The sequence below is a fragment of the Acartia tonsa genome, chromosome 12 (assembly GCF_053477335.1).
Source record: "Acartia tonsa isolate MP-2025a chromosome 12, ASM5347733v1, whole genome shotgun sequence".
NCBI classification, from domain to species: domain Eukaryota; kingdom Metazoa; phylum Arthropoda; class Copepoda; order Calanoida; family Acartiidae; genus Acartia; species Acartia tonsa.
The window spans coordinates 16347208-16364824 of record NC_137271.1 but is presented as its reverse complement, the minus strand read 5'-3'; the positions used below and the strand labels follow the sequence as shown (position 1 = coordinate 16364824).

The window sequence follows — 17617 nt, the reverse complement described above, 5'->3', positions numbered from 1 at the left end:
CATGATATTTTACCTACAAAAAATTAACATCAAACGCCATAGGTATATTCTTCCAATATTTTATTAAACATTTTTAAAATCTGTGATATGAAATTGTTATTTTTTTCAGACAAAAAAATGTTATTATTACAAAACATTAAGTGTATACCTGTCCAACTTGGTGTTTGTAGATTTTCCACGAGTAATATAGTCTTGGCTCGAAGGTGGAAGGATAAATATGCTAAAGAATATGAATCTGAATTTCATAATCCAGTGAGAGAGGTGGCTGGCATGAAGGTTGATATACTTAATATTTTACATATTTTCACTTGTACTTTGTGCATCTGCTATATAATCATTTCAAATTCAAGTATGTCCTTAAACAAAAATAGGATAAAATCATGTGTAAATATATTGACAGGGGAAAATTTGTGGTCGATTAAGGTTACTAATAAGAACCTCATAAATTGGTCAGTTCGTTCATATAGCATACGGGGACGGGATAGGGTAAAGGGAGTGGAAGAGGAGTGTCTTTATTTTAGCCAGCTGCGAGCATCACTATAAGAGTAAACAAAAAACTGGTGCAACATCCAAGTTATAATGTCCATTGTACTTAATTATTTTATTTTTGTCCATGTATACCGAAGTATCTCACTAACCGCTGAACCGATATGGTTCTCCTTTACAATGTAGCTTCTCACAGATCCTTTAAAGTTTAAAGGATTATAACATTTTGGGGGAGGCATCCTTTGTTAGTCCAAATATTGAACTGTATACATTGTTGGTTTGATATTACTGCACTTTTGGAACTTTTTTTTAAAAGTTTGTTTTATGTTCAGGTATATCCAGAAAAGGGATTAATTCACGATAAGAAACCAATGAAAATTCGTGTAGAAAAATATAATGAATACCACTGGTGTGGCTGTGGGTATGGTAAAACTTGCCAACCATTCTGTGATAAGAAAGTTTTATGTTTATGTTTATTTTACTTAAATATTACTTTTATGCATTCTACTGCAATGTCAGGCAAATGACTTCATTATTAATAAATGAGTTGGGATGATTCCTGAGCTAAATATCTTAATAGAAGCAATAAGTATTTAAACAATACACAGTTCGTTCTTGATCCATTCATTTATGTGTAGGGTGCCTGCATGTTTATATTTTTGTGTCATTTTATGGTACTAAAACATCCCGTGTTTTTTTTTTAAGTTTGGAAAAGTTGATTGTAATTTTTTGTTTTAATTAACAATAAACATAAGCTTTAATGATAATCAGATCTTGTGAAAACCCTTGGTTAAAACGAATAATTAAAGGAAAGTGTGTTATAAATTCATTGTATTGTCCATTTCTTAGTAGCGCAGCAAGCTATTATTACATTTTAATGAAAAATTTAAGGTTTTTTTTTCATGGAGGGAGGGTACATTGGGCTGTTTATTATACTAGTCCCCAAAGTTTTATAATAACGTATTCGTTCTTATTTGTTGGCTTAACAACTTTTGGGTCTTTTTATTTAATTTTAATTTATTGGTTCATTAATTTGAGAGCCCAAAAGGTTTCAACCACTAATTGTAATCTAAAGAAAGGGTAATTTTGTGCTTCATCATAGGGAATGAAATCAATTTATCAGCCATTATCTTAACCCTTTAGATCCCTGGATTTTAAAGTTGTTTTTGACTACCTACTATTATTTTTATTTTATTTTTCCTGTCATAATTATTAGTTGAATAAAGTTTCTTCTTGAAAAGATTAAATTATCTGTTATTGGCCTATCCCTAGTTGTAATATCACACACAAATTGAAACTGCAGGTGGACCTGTAAGATATGTAGCTCCAGAAACTAAAGATGTTTGGTTTTGTAATTGTAAACAGTCAGGAATGTATAATTGTATTAAAACTTAGTATAAAACGTATCTATAACCTTTAGCATAAGTTAACAAAAATATTTGTATATTTGAAATATCTTTTTATCACGTCATACAACACAGTTTAACTGTTACTCACTGCTTCTGTGTTAGCCGTTTGTTATAAGTTGAATTAGTATCTACATAAAATTCCTTGGCTTTAAATCTTAATTGATATGAAAGATTAAATTTCCAACAATGTTCCATACTAAAAGATCTACACTTGTTTTTGTTCCACCCAAGTCATTCTCTCCGATCTTTAAGATATTATAATAATTCACCGTTAATTTTTAATTTTCCTTCGGTCAGTCTCTAATGCTATGGGGAAAATGTGATTTTCTCTGCTGCTATTTAATAAAGGCTTCAATTTAAAAAAAAGATGCCATTATTAATGAACATCCAGGATTTAACCAACTTGTGTCGTCGGTCTGATCGTCATTTCACAAAAGACAACATTTATTTTCAAAGGTTTGGCGATTTTCAATTATTTAATAATCACATTGTCTCCATTTTTATGACCAATGAACATCTGCTTTACTACTCACTGTCCATCCAAGATTTTTTTGGGTGCTTGGCTACTTAAGGATGTTATGGATATACTATGTTTCTATTATACAAATTACAATATGCAGATAAACGTCCATTTTGTGATGGAACTCACAGAACTGCAGAGGTACAAGAAAAGAAATTAGGCATCCCGACAGAATTATGGGAACCAAGAATATCATCTAAAAAGTGATTTTTTATGTAATGAATATACGTTTGATTTTGTTAATTGTGAAGTCGGTAACTCATTGGTTTTATTTTAATGTTAAAATACCAATACCTACCTACATAGTACATAATAAGGGACACAAATTTTGTTCAAAAAAATAGGCAAGCTCCTCATTGTTATTTTGCAATTCAAATTGTATTAATATCCTGTTTTTAAAAAAAATATAAAAATAATAGATTGGTATAATTTCAGATATTCTCATAAAATGGTTGTATGTCTTTATTTAAGATTAAAAGATATTGAAAATGATCAACAAGAAATCGACATCATTATGCCACAAGAGAGGTAGGTATCAGGGAATTATAGAAAGGGCAAAATTTGACTAATATGACTCTTTCATATATGTTGTAGTCGAATTGACACTGAAAGTATCAATCCCCTTTTTACCCTTATTTTGTAGTGAAAACATCTGACTGCATTATTTGCTCTTATTTGACATATATGTGTTATTATATTATATGTTTTGTATGAACACTGTCATATTAATTTACCCTTTTTCAAATAAGCTCAAACTAGATTTTGTGTTTAGATTCTGGTTTTTACAACCCTTTCTTCTTCAAAGTTTAAAAGTACAAATTTTCTTGTTTCTTCAAACTTGTTTTGTTCCAACTCATTTGTATTTGACTACCAGTCCCCCCCCCCCCCCCCCTCCTTTTCTTTGTTACATTGTAATATTTCTATTCAATATTATTTCATTCAATTGTTCAGTTGTCTCTTAACAATTAATGTATCAACTTCAAATAATTCAGTGATTTTAGTTTAATTCTCTTTATTTAAGTTAATATTAATTTATTTATAAATAATTCAAAGTTTACTTTACTTTCATTTTGTTTCTTCTTTTAAAGTAAAAGCAAATATTTTCTTTTTATTTAAGAGTCAACTATGTGTTTCAGATCTTTGTTAGTTATGTTCTAGTTATGCTTTACTTGTGATCCTAAAGGACAAAGCTATGGTGACGTCCCCGGAGTATCAACCCTTTTTGATGGTCTTTCCTTTGGCTAATCTGGCCTCTTTCTGGTCTAATGCCATAACCTTCATGAGGAATTCGATACTTAAGATCCTATGCTTTGTGCCTTTCAACCCATGATGTCTGAAGTAAGAAACTTTTACATAAGAAACCCTCTAAAAGAGTATTAGTAATCTAGTCAATTTAATTTTCATTGTAAAGTTAAAATTATTTTAGTTATTTAAATTTAATTCTTAAATTTTTCATTTTTTATATATAATTTACCTTTTACTAATTGTAATGTTTTTTTAGGTAAATTATATTACCGTTCAAATAACGTGTAATGATAAGGACAAAGCTATGGTGACGTCCCCGGAGTATCAACCCTTTTTGATGGTCTTTCCTTTGGCTAATCTGGCCTCTTTCTGGTCTAATGCCATAACCTTCATGAGGAATTCGATATTTAAGATCCTATGCTTTGTGCCTTTCAACCCATGATGTCTGAAGTAAAGGGGGGGGTTTTTAATGCAACCATCTCGTAATCAGTGAGCAAATGGCACTTAGAATTCGAATTTCGAGCTGAAATTTTGCATGGGTAATCCTTGGTAGGTCTATTTTCCCTAAATCGAACAAAAAGTTGGAAAAGTAACGGCTGGCGGCTGCAGCTCAGCCGTTTAGCCGTTTTTGGCCTATTTTTAGGGCAAATTCATCATTATTTACGTAGGAATCAACTTTTAAAAACATAGTTTTGGTTTAATTCATATTTAATGATAGCAATAACCATTTTTAAAATTTCTAGTACCAGCTGCTAAACGGCTAGAACCGGCTGAAATCGGCTAGGAGCGGCCAAGAGTATGAAGAGTAGATAGGGCTTGTGACATGTCTAGGGGTAGGTTTTTATGGGTGCTGAGCTCAAAAATACTACTAAAAATAGTGACGGCCAATCCATATGGCAGCTGGGTAACAGCTGCAGCTCAGCTGCGAGCGGCCAAGAGTAGAATGAGTAGATAGGGCTTGTGACGTGTCTAGGGGTAGGTTTTTATGGGTGCTGAGCTCAAAAATGGTACCAAAAATAGTGGCGGCCCATCCATGTGGCAGCTGGGTAACGGCGGCAGCTCAGCTGGGAGAGACCAAGAGTAGAATGAGTACATAGGGCATGTGACATGTCCAGGGTTAGGTTTTTATGGGTGCTGAGCTCAAAAATACTACCAAAAATAGTAATGGCCAATCCATTTGGCAGTTGAGTAATAGCTGCTGCTCAGCTGCGAGCGGCCAAGAGTAGAATGAGTAGATAGGGCTTGTGACGTGTCTAGGGGTAGGTTTTTTATGGGTGCTGAGCTCAAAAAAGGTACCAAAAATAGTGGCGGCCAATACATATGGCAGCTGGGTAACAGCTGCTGCTCAGCTGCGAGCGGTCAAGAGTAGAATGAGGAGATGGGGCTTATGACGTGTCTAGGGGTAGGTTTTTATGGGTGCTGAGCTCAAAAATGGTACCAAAAATAGTGGCGGTCCATCCATATGGCAGCTGGGTAACGGCCGCAGCTCAGCTGTGAGAGGCCAAGAGTAGAATGTGTAGATAGGGCTTATGACGTGTCTAGGGGTAGGTTTTAATGGGTGCTGAGCTCAAAAATGGTACCAAAAATAGTGGCGGCCAATCTATATGGCATCTGAGCAACAGCTGCAGCTCAGATGGGAGCGGCCAAGAGTAAAATGAGTACATAGGGCTTGTGACGTGTCTTGGGGTAAGTTTTTATGGGGAATGAGCTCAAAAATGCTCCCAAAAATAGTGGTGACCCATCCATATGGCAGCTGGGTAACGGCTGCAGCTCAGCTGGGGGAGGCTAAGAGTAGAATGAGTAGATAGGGCTTGTAGGCTGTAGCTGTTACCCAGCTGCCATATGGATGAGCCACCACTATTATTGGTAGTATTTTGAGCTCAGCACTCATAAATACCTACCCCTGGACACGTCACAAGCCCTATGTACTCATTCTACTTTCGGCCGCTCCCAGCTGGCTGCCGCCGTTACCCAGCTGCCACATGGATGGTCACCACTATTTTTGGTAGCATTTTGAGCTCAGCACTCATAAAACCTTCCCTAAGACACATCACAAGCCCTATCTACTCATTCTACTCTTGGACGCTCCTAGCTGAGCTGTAGCTGTTACTCAGCTGCTATATATGCAGGGCGACCACTCCAAAACCAAAAAAATATAGTATATTTATAGTATATTTTTTCCTCCCATATAGTATATATAGTATATTTTTTTTACTCATATAGTATGATATAGTATCGGACTTTGAATTATTAAGTAAATCATAGTATATACTTAATCAATAATACCTCAAAGCAATGTTGTAATCAAAGCAATCTCACATATAATTAAGCTAAATCTATGAAAAATAACTGATATTTAAATTATAATTACAAACAATAATATATTTTAAGGGATTTTCTCCATCTCGTTCTTACTGTAGCAGTGGCGTGCCAAGCACTTTGTCTTGAGGGGGGAGGGGGCAGTTTTAACATATTGCCCCCCCCCCCCCCCGCGCCCCTCGGAGGCACATAGCTTTAGGGGGGGGGGGTAATCATATATACCAATTTTAAATAAGGGCGTTTTAAGGGGGTGGGATTACTTGATCCCTTTCCATTCCCCCATCTCTTCATCACCATCCCTTCTCCCCACCCTGCAATGACTTGGAGCTTAAAGACATCTTGCAAAAAAAAGAGAACAACTATTTTAGGTTAGGTTAGGTTATAGGCAAGGGAACCGAGCGGAGGGGGGGATAAAAATCTTCAAAAGTGAAAAAAAATATTACCAAGATGATAATGCCAAAAGTTATATCACCATATCCCACCCTTTTAAATGGCACATAAAAAATTTGACACTTTTTAAAAGCGAAGCTTTTTTATAATTAGGGTAGGTCCGTCCGTCCGAGATAGTTAGCCTTTAATCATTAATTTAGGCATGTTAGAATTGTCCTATCGATTTCAAACTTTGCATGGTGATTCCTGTAGTAGTTAGGTACGATTTAGAAAGCAACTCTATAATCGTTACCAGAATGTCCGTACGTCCATTTTAAACATGTTGATTTTTTTTACTTTTTTAATAACAATTTTTTATGTGATAAAAGCATCCGATTGATCTGTTTTTTTGTTTACTGATTCCTATAACAATAAGGTACAATATTATGAGCGAAGCACCTCTATAATCAAGTATTAAAATGTCAGTATGTCCTTAAAGAGAATTCTGTATTTAAGAAGTTTTGCAACAAGTTTACGTATAATTTTGTCAAACCTTATTTTTTCATATTTTGTATATTCAGTTCTGACACTCAACAAAAGTTAATGTTCGTCTGTCATAACGTTTTAGAGCTTCGCTTTTATAGATGTTGTCATCCTTGTTTAAAGAGGTGTTTGCAAGGATTTGTTAGGGCGGTGCGTGAAACGCTCCTAGAAAATTTTACACCCCCTTTATACAAAAATATTGGTGTCTTTTAGTTAAGGAAGTATACACAAAAAAATGATAAACTTTACTGAACATCATGTGATATATATTTATATGCTCAGGGGCGTCCAAGCTTATTCATTTGAGGGGGGGGGGTAAAAAAATTTAAGGGGGGATAATTTGGTTTTGGAGGGGATAAAATGGCGCGCGAAGCGCGCCGCAAATTTTTTTACCCCCCTTATTGGTCATAATTGGCAATTTCGTAATATGGTAAGATTAATGGAAGCTTCATCATATCACAGTAGCTTTTGATAGGTTAGGTTAGGTAAGATAAAGGTTAATGATTGCCCCGCAGGGCCTAGAAAACCTACTGTGAAAATAAGACAAAACACTAAAGAGGTGTTGTCACAAAATCCGTTTTTTGTTATAAAAATATAATATTATATAGTATATATAGTAAATTTTGGTCAAATAAAGGTAATAATATATAGTATATATAGTAAATTTTTGTCATATAGTATGATATAGTATCCAAATTCATCCTATATAGTATATATAGTATGCAGTGGTCGCCCTGTATATGGATTGGTCTCCACTATTTTTAGTAGCATATTTGAGCTCAACACCTATAAAAACCTACCCTGAGACACGTCACAAGCTCTATCTACTCATTATACTCTTGGTGGCGCGCAGCTGAGCTGCAGCTGTTACCCAGCTGCAATGTGGATGGGTCGCCACTATTTTTGGTACCATTTTTGAGCTCAGCACCCATGAAAACCTACCCCTAGACACATCACAAGCCTTATCTACTCATTCTACTCTTGGCCACTCGCAGCTGAGCTGCAGCTGTTACTCAGCTGCCATATGGATGGGTCGCTACTATTTTTGGTAGCATTTTTGAGCTCAGCACCCATGAAAACCTACCCCTAGACATGTCACATGCCCTATGTACTCATTCTACTCTTGGCCTCTACCAGCTGAGCTTCGGCCGTTACCCAGCTGCCATATGGATGGGCTGTTACTATTTTTGGTAGCATTTTTGAGCTCAGCACCCATAAAAACCTACCTCTAGACACGTCACAAGCCCTATCTAATCATTCTACTCTTAGCCGCTCGCAAATGAGCAGCAGCTATTACTTAACTGCCATAGGGATTGGCCGAAACTATTTTTAGAAGCATTTTTGAGTTCAGCACCCATAAAAACCTAATCCTGGACACGTCACATGCCTCATGTACTCATTCTACTCTTGGCCTATCTCGTCTGAGCTGCGGCCATTACCCAGCTGAGCTGCGTCGATTACCCAGCTGCCATGTGGATGGGCCTCCACTATTTTTGTTAGCATTTTTGAGCTCAGCACCTATAAAAACCTACCCCTAGACACGTCACAAGCCCAATCTACTCATTCTACTCTTGGCCGCTCCCAGCTGAGCTGCAGCTGCCATATGGATTGGCCGTCACTATTTTTAGTAGCATTTTTGAGCTCAGCACCCATAGAAACCTACCCCTAGACATGTCACAAGCCCTATCTACCCTTTATACTCTTGGCGGCTCCCAGCCGTTTTCAGCCGGTTATAGCCGTTTAGCAGCTGGTACTAAAAATTTTTTAAAAAATGGTTATTATTATCATTTAACATGAATTAAACCAGAAATATGTTTTAAAAAGTTGATTCCTACGTAATTAATGATGAATTTGCCCTAAAAATAGGCAAAAAACGGCTAAACGGCTGAGCTGCCAGCCGCCAGCCGTTACTTTTCCAACTTTTTGTTCAATTTAGGGAAAATAGACCTATCAAGGATTACTCATGCAAAATTTCAGCTCGAAATTCGAATTCTAAGTGCCATTTGCTCACTGATTACGAGATGGTTGCATTAAAAAAACCCCCCTTATATTACTGTACTAGGCCAGAATCAAGAGGGCCAGTATTTTGAACTATAAAGGGGGGGGGGCACTTTGAACAGCTATCTGTGGAATGAAAATGGAAGACATCTTTTTCTGCAAATCATTACACGTTATTTGAACGGTAATATAATTTACCTAAAAAACATTACAATTAGTAAAAGGTAAATTATATATAAAAAATGAAAATTTAAGAACTAAATTTAAAAAACTAAAATCATTTAAATTTTACAATTAAAAATTAAATTGACTAGATTACTAAAACTCTTATAGAAGTTTCTTATAAAAAGTTTCTTACTTCAGACATCATGGGTTGAAAGGCACAAAGCATAGGATCTTAAATATCGAATTCCTCATGAAGGTTATGGCATTAGACCAGAAAGAGGCCAGATTAGCCAAAGGAAAGACCATCAAAAAGGGTTGATACTCCGGGGACGTCACCATAGCTTTGTCCTTTAGGATCACAAGTAAAGCATAACTAGAACATAACTAACAAAGATCTGAAACACATAGTTGACTCTTAAATAAAAAGAAAATATTTGCTTTTACTTTAAAAGAAGAAACAAAATGAAAGTAAAGTAAACTTTGAATTATTTATAAATAAATTAATATTAACTTAAATAAAGAGAATTAAACTAAAATCACTGAATTATTTGAAGTTGATACATTAATTGTTAAGAGACAACTGAACAATTGAATGAAATAATATTGAATAGAAATATTACAATGTAACAAAGAAAAGGAGGGGGGGGGGGGGGACTGGTAGTCAAATACAAATGAGTTGGAACAAAACAAGTTTGAAGAAACAAGAAAATTTGTACTTTTAAACTTTGAAGAAGAAAGGGTTGTAAAAACCAGAATCTAAACACAAAATCTAGTTTGAGCTTATTTGAAAAAGGGTAAATTAATATGACAGTGTTCATACAAAACATATAATATAATAACACATATATGTCAAATAAGAGCAAATAATGCAGTCAGATGTTTTCACTACAAAATAAGGGTAAAAAGGGGATTGATACTTTCAGTGTCAATTCGACTACAACAATATATATATATAATTCCGAAACTTTGACCATTTTTTTATGACTCTAGTACCTAAACATTCTTCACTTTTTCCACCAATAAAAAAAATGTTGCTGCTTTCTCGTTATTTGCATATCAAAATTAAAACTATTAAGATTAAAAACAAGCCATAACTATCAAAACTGGTATTAACTTTGTGATTTCTATTTCATTATTCGTGAAATATTGTCTGTAATACGAAGCTATACATGATTTTTCAGTATTACTAATAACCGATACTAATCCAGCGGATATTAATAGGTTTCAAAGTCATAAATATTTTTCAAGCGTAATTGGATGTCTTACTGCTGATTTGACATTTATTATTTTGTTTTTCAGTGATGCAATATTCAACATTTGTGATACACTAAAGAAAATTTTGAATAATCTAGCTAGTCTTAATCTTGTTAATTATGATGAACTAAATCACCTAGAAGAATTGATAGATGAAAATACAAGCTGTTCTGACAGGTATAAATAATCTTTTTGTTAAAATGCTACCGCCTTAACATCTATTTATATTTAAAGAAGCGGAGAAGGGCAGAAAAATAGCCCTACACCATTTCCAGACTAAATTCTGAAAACAAACCTAGAAGCTCAAAATTAACAATCAGTACAATAGTAATCTAAATCTCAAGCTACAGACATTAAAAACCTTACTAGTACTACTAATATAATAGGAACACAATTCTTTACAAAGGGGGGGGGGGGTCAAGTTCTATTTACCAATGTGTTCTATTTTGATTTTTCATTTACTCCAAATGTATATTTTAGATTAAATCAAAATAAAGAAAAGCAAAAATTAGAAGATACATTACACGAAAAATTACGAGAAAACAAGAATGTAAAAGCAATGAAAACTGAAATAAAGTGCATACAATCTGCTGTGATCAAACCTGTTTCAATCTCCTGTGATATTTGTAAACGACAATTCTTTCGTAAAGGTAATTTTAGTTTTAAACATGGTTTGGGTTTAATTCATGTTTAAAGTTACATTAAAAGTATTATATCATAGTTACCTACTTTTGGACTTAAGCTCCATTGCTGTGTAAACATCCATAAGAGCGAATCTCTAAAATCAGAATTAAGGACAAAAGAACATCAATACTTGTAAAGTCAGAACTTGATAAGCAAAACATTAATTTGTAAGTCCAGACAAAATTGTGCATGAATTTGTTGCAAAATTGCTTAATTACAGGATGCTGTTAAAGGACAAACTTTCATTCGTAGGATTTGGTTATAGAGATGCTTTTGCTGAAAATATTGTACATTTTTGTCCTAGGTATCAATTTTCCAAAAATCAAATGAATAGGATATTCATATCTGAAAATAACGAAATTTTCTAATAATAAGGTGACTTGGATAACCATATGAGAATACATCAGAACGAGAAACCTTTTCAATGTACGGAATGTGGGGAATCTTTTAGGTGAATAATTTTATGTATCATTCAGGGGTGTATATTCTACATGGGATCCCCGGCCCAGGAGGGGGGGGAAAAAAATAAAAAAACTAGTGGTTGGAGGGGGAAAAAATGTAAAAATTAAGAAAACTGAAAACATTTTTTCCATTTCCCCCTTCCTTGGTAAAAAAAACTAAAAGAATGTGTGGTAGGAGGGATAAAATATAGAGTTCTTTAAATATTTTTCCATTTTCCCCCCTACTTGGTGAGAAAAAACTAGGGTGGGGGGGGGGGGGGGTAGATATACCACACTTTTCTGGGATCTTGCCGAGTCAAGTATCAACTGTTGGGAATATCAAAGGATGACTCCATGCAAAATTTGAGCCGGATCCGGCCAAAACCGGCCGTGAATTTTATGAAAAACCGGTTTTTTCCGGTTTTTAGGGGGTATCTGTAAATCGATTCAGCTGGAGCAAAACCGGTTAGAGGTACAAAAATTTTTACTTCACATGAAATTTAGCCAATGCAATTGCCTACAAAAATGTACTTCATCATCAACTTGATTGGACAACTCTTTCCCCTCCTAAATGTCCATTAAAACCTCGAAAACGGCAAAAATCGCCAAAAATCACGCCTTCGACGGCAAATAACGGCTAAACGGTCAGCCGGAGGCAAATGAAACATAAATAAAGAAATGTCTGCCTCAAAAAGTTGTTCAACATCAAAGAGATGCTTGAAGTCTCTAAAACGACTCCTTCCCCTCCTTTAAGGGGAAAAACTGAAAAAACGTGATTTTCAAAAGTATGCCCACTTCGTGGGTGTGGGGGGCACTGAACCCGTCACCCCAGGGTCACCAAATATAAAGTCTAGGCGGCCCACAATGCTGAATTTTTACCAAGTGAAAGTCTTGTGTCATTATCTCTTATGAGAAAAAAGTTATTAATTAATTAAAATTTCAAATTGTGATTTTTTGATGGATTTCTTTGATGAAATGACAGGCTGGTCAATTTTTAGGCCATTTTTTGCGGTTTTTGGGCCGTCACGCCCAAACGGTTTGAGATAATCTCACGGGACCTTTTGCCCAACCTAAGTCTGGTTATTTGTGAGGTCTAGGGAAAAAAAACAGACTTACGCAAAAGATTATAATTATAATCTTTACACAGAAAAATGGCACGAGGTGAGGGTTTGAGGGGGCAAAATGAGCCGACCAGCGATTTTTGACGGCACGCAGCGATGTCGTGCTTCATCCAATCCAGGATTTTTTTTTTCTTAGACCTTACAAATAACCAGGCTTAGGTCGGGCTAAAGGTCCCGTGAGATTATCTCAAACCGTTTAAGCGTGACGGCCCAAAAACCGCAAAAAATGGCCTAAAAATTGACCAGCCTGTCATTTCATCAAAGAAATCCATCAAAAAATCACAATTTGAAATTTTAATTAATTAATAACTTTTTTCTCATAAGAGATAATGACACAAGACTTTCACTTGGTGAAAATTCAGCATTGTGGGCCGCCTAGACTTTATATTTGGTGACCCTGGGGTGACGGGTTCAGTGCCCCCCACACCCACGAAGTGGGCATACTTTTGAAAATCACGTTTTTTCAGTTTTTCCCCTTAAAGGAGGGGAAGGAGTCGTTTTAGAGACTTCAAGCATCTCTTTGATGTTGCACGGTTAGGCCCTCAGATGTCAAAACTTTATTTTAGTGTTTGGCCAAAATGACTTAGCAATTGTATCTGTAAGTACGTCTAATAACACCCTTTGCTATTTTTAAAATCCTAGAAAATTTTTTTTGCAAGAAAATTGCATAAATTCGCAACCTTTTTTAGAACCACTACATAACTCGAGTTTTAAAACTTTTTATATAAAATCCTTTTTACAAAAAATATCAATAATTACTTAAAATTAAACCTGAAAGAAAAAAAATCTCATTACACGTGTTAATTTGCATGTTTTAGGTCTTTTTTTGAGGAAAGTATAACTTCCACATTTTTGACAATAATTATATTTTTTAACATTTCAAAGTAAAATATAATAAAACTTAAACGATTTTTCTTGAATTATCAGTTGAAAATTTCATCAAACATGCAATTTAAGTGATGAAAATTTAATAAAATCATTTTTTGAATGTTTAGAATTACCAATTTTCTACATTTAAAACAAAATGTTAACAAAATTTAAAAACATTCTAATATATAACTTTAAAAATCAATAACATTTTATAAAATGATGTTTTAAAAAATAAATCATTAAAAGGTATTAAAATGCATTTTAAGTTGCTTAAAATTAAAACGAGAATATCTTTTTACACTTTATTCTTTGTAATAGAGATTAATCGTCATTTGCTGAAAATGAAACATTTAATAAACTAATTGAATCTTTTTGTGACCATATTTAAAATTTTCAATTTTTACACTAAGGTGTTTTTTAATAAAAATCTTTGTTAATTTCTGTTTTACGACAAAAAAAGAAAGGGACTTTTTTACAATTTCTAGGTTATCTTATGCAATTTAAACTATATAATATGAAATAAAATTTAGTTGTCTTTCTTTTGAGCCACAAAACACTGTAAAATGTAACATATATGCAAAAATAACAATTTTTTTAATGAATATTATAATATCCTTATATGACATTGCGTCAGAGCTTATTCTTTAGATCATATGTTCATGAAAAGTAGCCATAACTTGGAGGGTTGCGCTATTTATTAGAATATTAAATAAACTTGAATGGTAAAAATATTAGCATAACCTTTGTCAATTCAAATGCTTTAGGTATATGATTCGGAAAGTTAGTTAAAAAAGAGAGAACTTGCTGTGTATACTGTTGAAAGACTTTCAAAAATGCGAATTACAAAGCAATCCTAAAAGATCGGGCCGTAGGCGAGTCTTAGTTGATTGGGGGGTATGGGGGTTTTCTGATAGCAAATATTGCGTTATTGGTATACAAGGTAAAAACAACATTTTAAAGAAATTCTTTAAATAAAACCCAACGTGTATTGACAGTACAAACATCTTAATGCTAGCAGACATATGTTTATCAACATTTGCAGAAAGCTATTTCCACAAGAAAAATTATTCAGGTTTCTACTTCACAATTTTAAATATTTCTTTTTGATAAAATGTTTGACATATATCGTATAATCATTTACCAAAAAAAATATTTTGATAATTTAGATTTCAGAGGAGATTAATCCTTTCAAAAAACTAAGACGACATTTTACATCTTCTGTCATGACATTTTAGAAAAAATATAAAAAACCAAAATTTAGTATGAAAACTATTTTCATCGATTTTTCTGAAGGTATTATCGTATTCTGTGGCTTTGTTATTATCATTTACTTATATCGAAAGTGCCAAACATTGTACCCTAACTTATTCATTTAATAAAAAACCAGCCGTGGTTGAACAACTTTTTGAGGCAGACATTTCTTTATTTATGTTTCATTCGCCTCCGGCTGACCGTTTAGCCGTTATTTGCCGCCGAAGGCGTGATTTTTGGCGATTTTTGCCGTTTTCGAGGTTTTAATGGACATTTAGGAGGGGAAAGAGTTGTCCAATCAAGTTGATGATGAAGTACATTTTTGTAGGCAATTGCATTGGCTAAATTTCATGTGAAGTAAAAATTTTTGTACCTCTAACCGGTTTTGCTCCAGCTGAATCGATTTACAGATACCCCCTAAAAACCGGAAAAAACCGGTTTTTCATAAAATTCACGGCCGGTTTTGGCCGGATCCGGCTCAAATTTTGCATGGAGTCATCCTTTGATATTCCCAACAGTTGATACTTGACTCAGCAAGATCCCAGAAAAGTGTGGTATATCTAGGGGGGGGGGGCGGTGAAATAAAGAAATTTGTAGCCGGGGAAAAAAAATAAATCTTGTGCAGAATATACACCCCTGGTATCATTGCTTAATTTCACTTTAGGTAGGTAGGTACTTTTCTTTTTATTAGTAGCTTGTAGATGTGCTACTTATAAAAAATACCTATTCTTGTACTCCAACGTCATTTTTAGTCATTTCATCCAACTTAAAATAAACAAGAATTGTATTCAGTCCATGAATTTTTTATTTAGGCAGTTGGCAATGTTGCTACGTCATACTAGAATTCAACACCAGAAGCAAAGAGATTTTGAATGCCGGTATAAAATCCTTATAATACCTATATTATAAAAATTGAAAAACAAAACTTATATAGCCAAATTATATTATTTGTTGGCTTTGAACTTTGGATACTTTTATTGAATTTTGATTGATTGATTTTAAACTAGTAATGTATACCTATTCAACCAATAATTTTATTACAAGGAAGGGTTGATTTTGTTTATCACCTTTTATCCTGTCAAAATATTGTTAAGATATGAATTTCCCACCTAACAGGATTCCTAGGCTAAAATTTTAAAGAAATACCTAGGTTTACCTCAGCTTCTACCAATAACGAAATTAATTCGAGAAAAAATCACGAAGTATATAGGTGGTTTTAGCTGTCGTTGGGGGGAAACACATAGTAAAATTTACGACTTCTCCATATGCCCCCCAAATATTATTTAAGATTTATTTCACTTGTTGGTTATACCTTATACCTGAGTTTACCTACCTACAATTTTCTGCTTTTCAGGATTTGCAATAAAACCTTTGGATATAAGAGTGTGTTACAAGAACATCTTAGATCTCACTCTGGGGAGAAGCCATTCAAATGTACCCATTGTGAGCAAACTTTTACCCAGGCACAGATAGCAATGGATATATTATTACTTCGATCTTACACCAGATTTTCATGTTCTCTAATAAAGTGATAAACGCAGCGGGCTAAAAAAAACAATCCTCCCCTTCAACCCCCTGTACCTCATACCCTACACTCTTACTAGATGAACTAAATGAAGCTAACTTGGCAACAAAGGTTCATCGTTAAAGACAAACAGACTTCCTGTTACTTTTATATTAGGATAAAGTTGGTTGGTAAGATAGGGAGATTTGGAAGGATAAACATGGGGAAATGTTTATTGATTCAAAATTAGTTTTCAAATTAGATTTTAGTTTTTATCTAAATAAATCTAGGTACTTAATAGATTACTAATAGCTATCTGTCCTAATAGAGATCAAATATGAAGAAGCATGTTAAAATTAACCATGAATCCAGCAAAGAATTTAAGTGTAATTTATGCAGTAAACAATTTGTTTCTACCTATTATATGAAGAGACACTTGCTAACGGTTCATAGGGTAAGTGTTGTATTTATTTTAAAGACATATGAACTAAATAAGATAAGAGGATGTCATGTTTCAATAAAGTTAGTTGTTATTAATGATTGGACTAATAAGTAACAATATAAATCGTTACTTGAACCACTAATGTTAATTATTCTTTTAGGTATCTCTGAATTCTAATACGGAAGAATTCGAGAAAACTTCAAGAGAAATAAGGTAAATGTTTTAAATAAACTTAGTACCTGTTTCGAAATTTAATTAAACTATATAATATGTCACTAGCGGCAAAGCCACTAAATGCCTCTAGGGGCACTTGGAAGTAGGGGGGAGGTAGGAAGGTTGCAAAAGTTTTAGTTGCAAAAAGTAAACAAAAAATTTCTCCTCGAAGGGTTGTGGTACCTGCCCCCAAAATAGCCATAAACCTTTCAAGGCCTTATGAAAGCCATATCGGCCACCCGGTTAGCATGATCCTTCGTTACAGACGGACAGAAAAAGTAGGGTTGAAAGGAATTTAAGTGCAGTGGTAAAATATGCTTATGATTTCAATATTTTTATTATTCCAGATTTTATTGATTGAAGAATTTTTTTCAGATGTTTGAATTGCAAAGTTACAGTAAAATCCGAAGAAAACCTAAAAGAACATGTAAAGAGTTATCATCCAGATATATTCCTGGGAATTACAGAACAATAAGAAAATAATTCAAAACTTGAAAAGCTACACAGTAGAGGAGAATCATATCGGATTATTTGATTTACATCCCCAATGATGATTAAGAAAATTAAGCTTCTTAAGATAAAAATTACTTATTTTTTGATAAGTTTCAAGTTTGAAACCCACCAATAAAAAGAACCGAAGAATTTTGAGCATACAAATAAGATAAAGTAGTACTTTACAGTCTAATGTCCAGATTTTTATGTTCTCTAATAAAGTGAAACTCGTAGCTGGCTAAGATAACGATACTCCACATCCATCCCCTTTACCCCATTCCCTCGCCTCCTG

General features: G+C 34.0%; 2 protein-coding genes across 2 annotated transcripts; both read left to right on the top strand.

Annotated features, from left to right (window-relative positions):
- The first annotated feature begins 8 nt into the window (after window positions 1–8).
- LOC145333210 (uncharacterized) lies at window positions 9–2836 on the top strand. The gene is made up of 5 exons (XM_080178355.1): window positions 9–276; window positions 819–940; window positions 1258–1546; window positions 1777–1855; window positions 2516–2836. Exons 1-5 carry the CDS (start codon window positions 88–90, stop codon window positions 2620–2622), a joined length of 786 nt encoding a protein of 261 aa, XP_080034481.1. The 5' UTR covers window positions 9–87; the 3' UTR covers window positions 2623–2836.
- Window positions 2835–17348, top strand: LOC145334738 (uncharacterized). Its single transcript, XM_080180332.1, has 9 exons — window positions 2835–2943; window positions 10354–10485; window positions 10789–10958; window positions 11368–11443; window positions 15487–15552; window positions 16029–16137; window positions 16507–16632; window positions 16781–16833; window positions 17209–17348. The coding sequence occupies exons 1-9, from the start codon at window positions 2864–2866 to the stop codon at window positions 17306–17308; spliced, it is 912 nt and encodes a 303-aa protein (XP_080036458.1). The 5' UTR covers window positions 2835–2863; the 3' UTR covers window positions 17309–17348.
- Window positions 17349–17617: the final 269 nt, after the last annotated feature.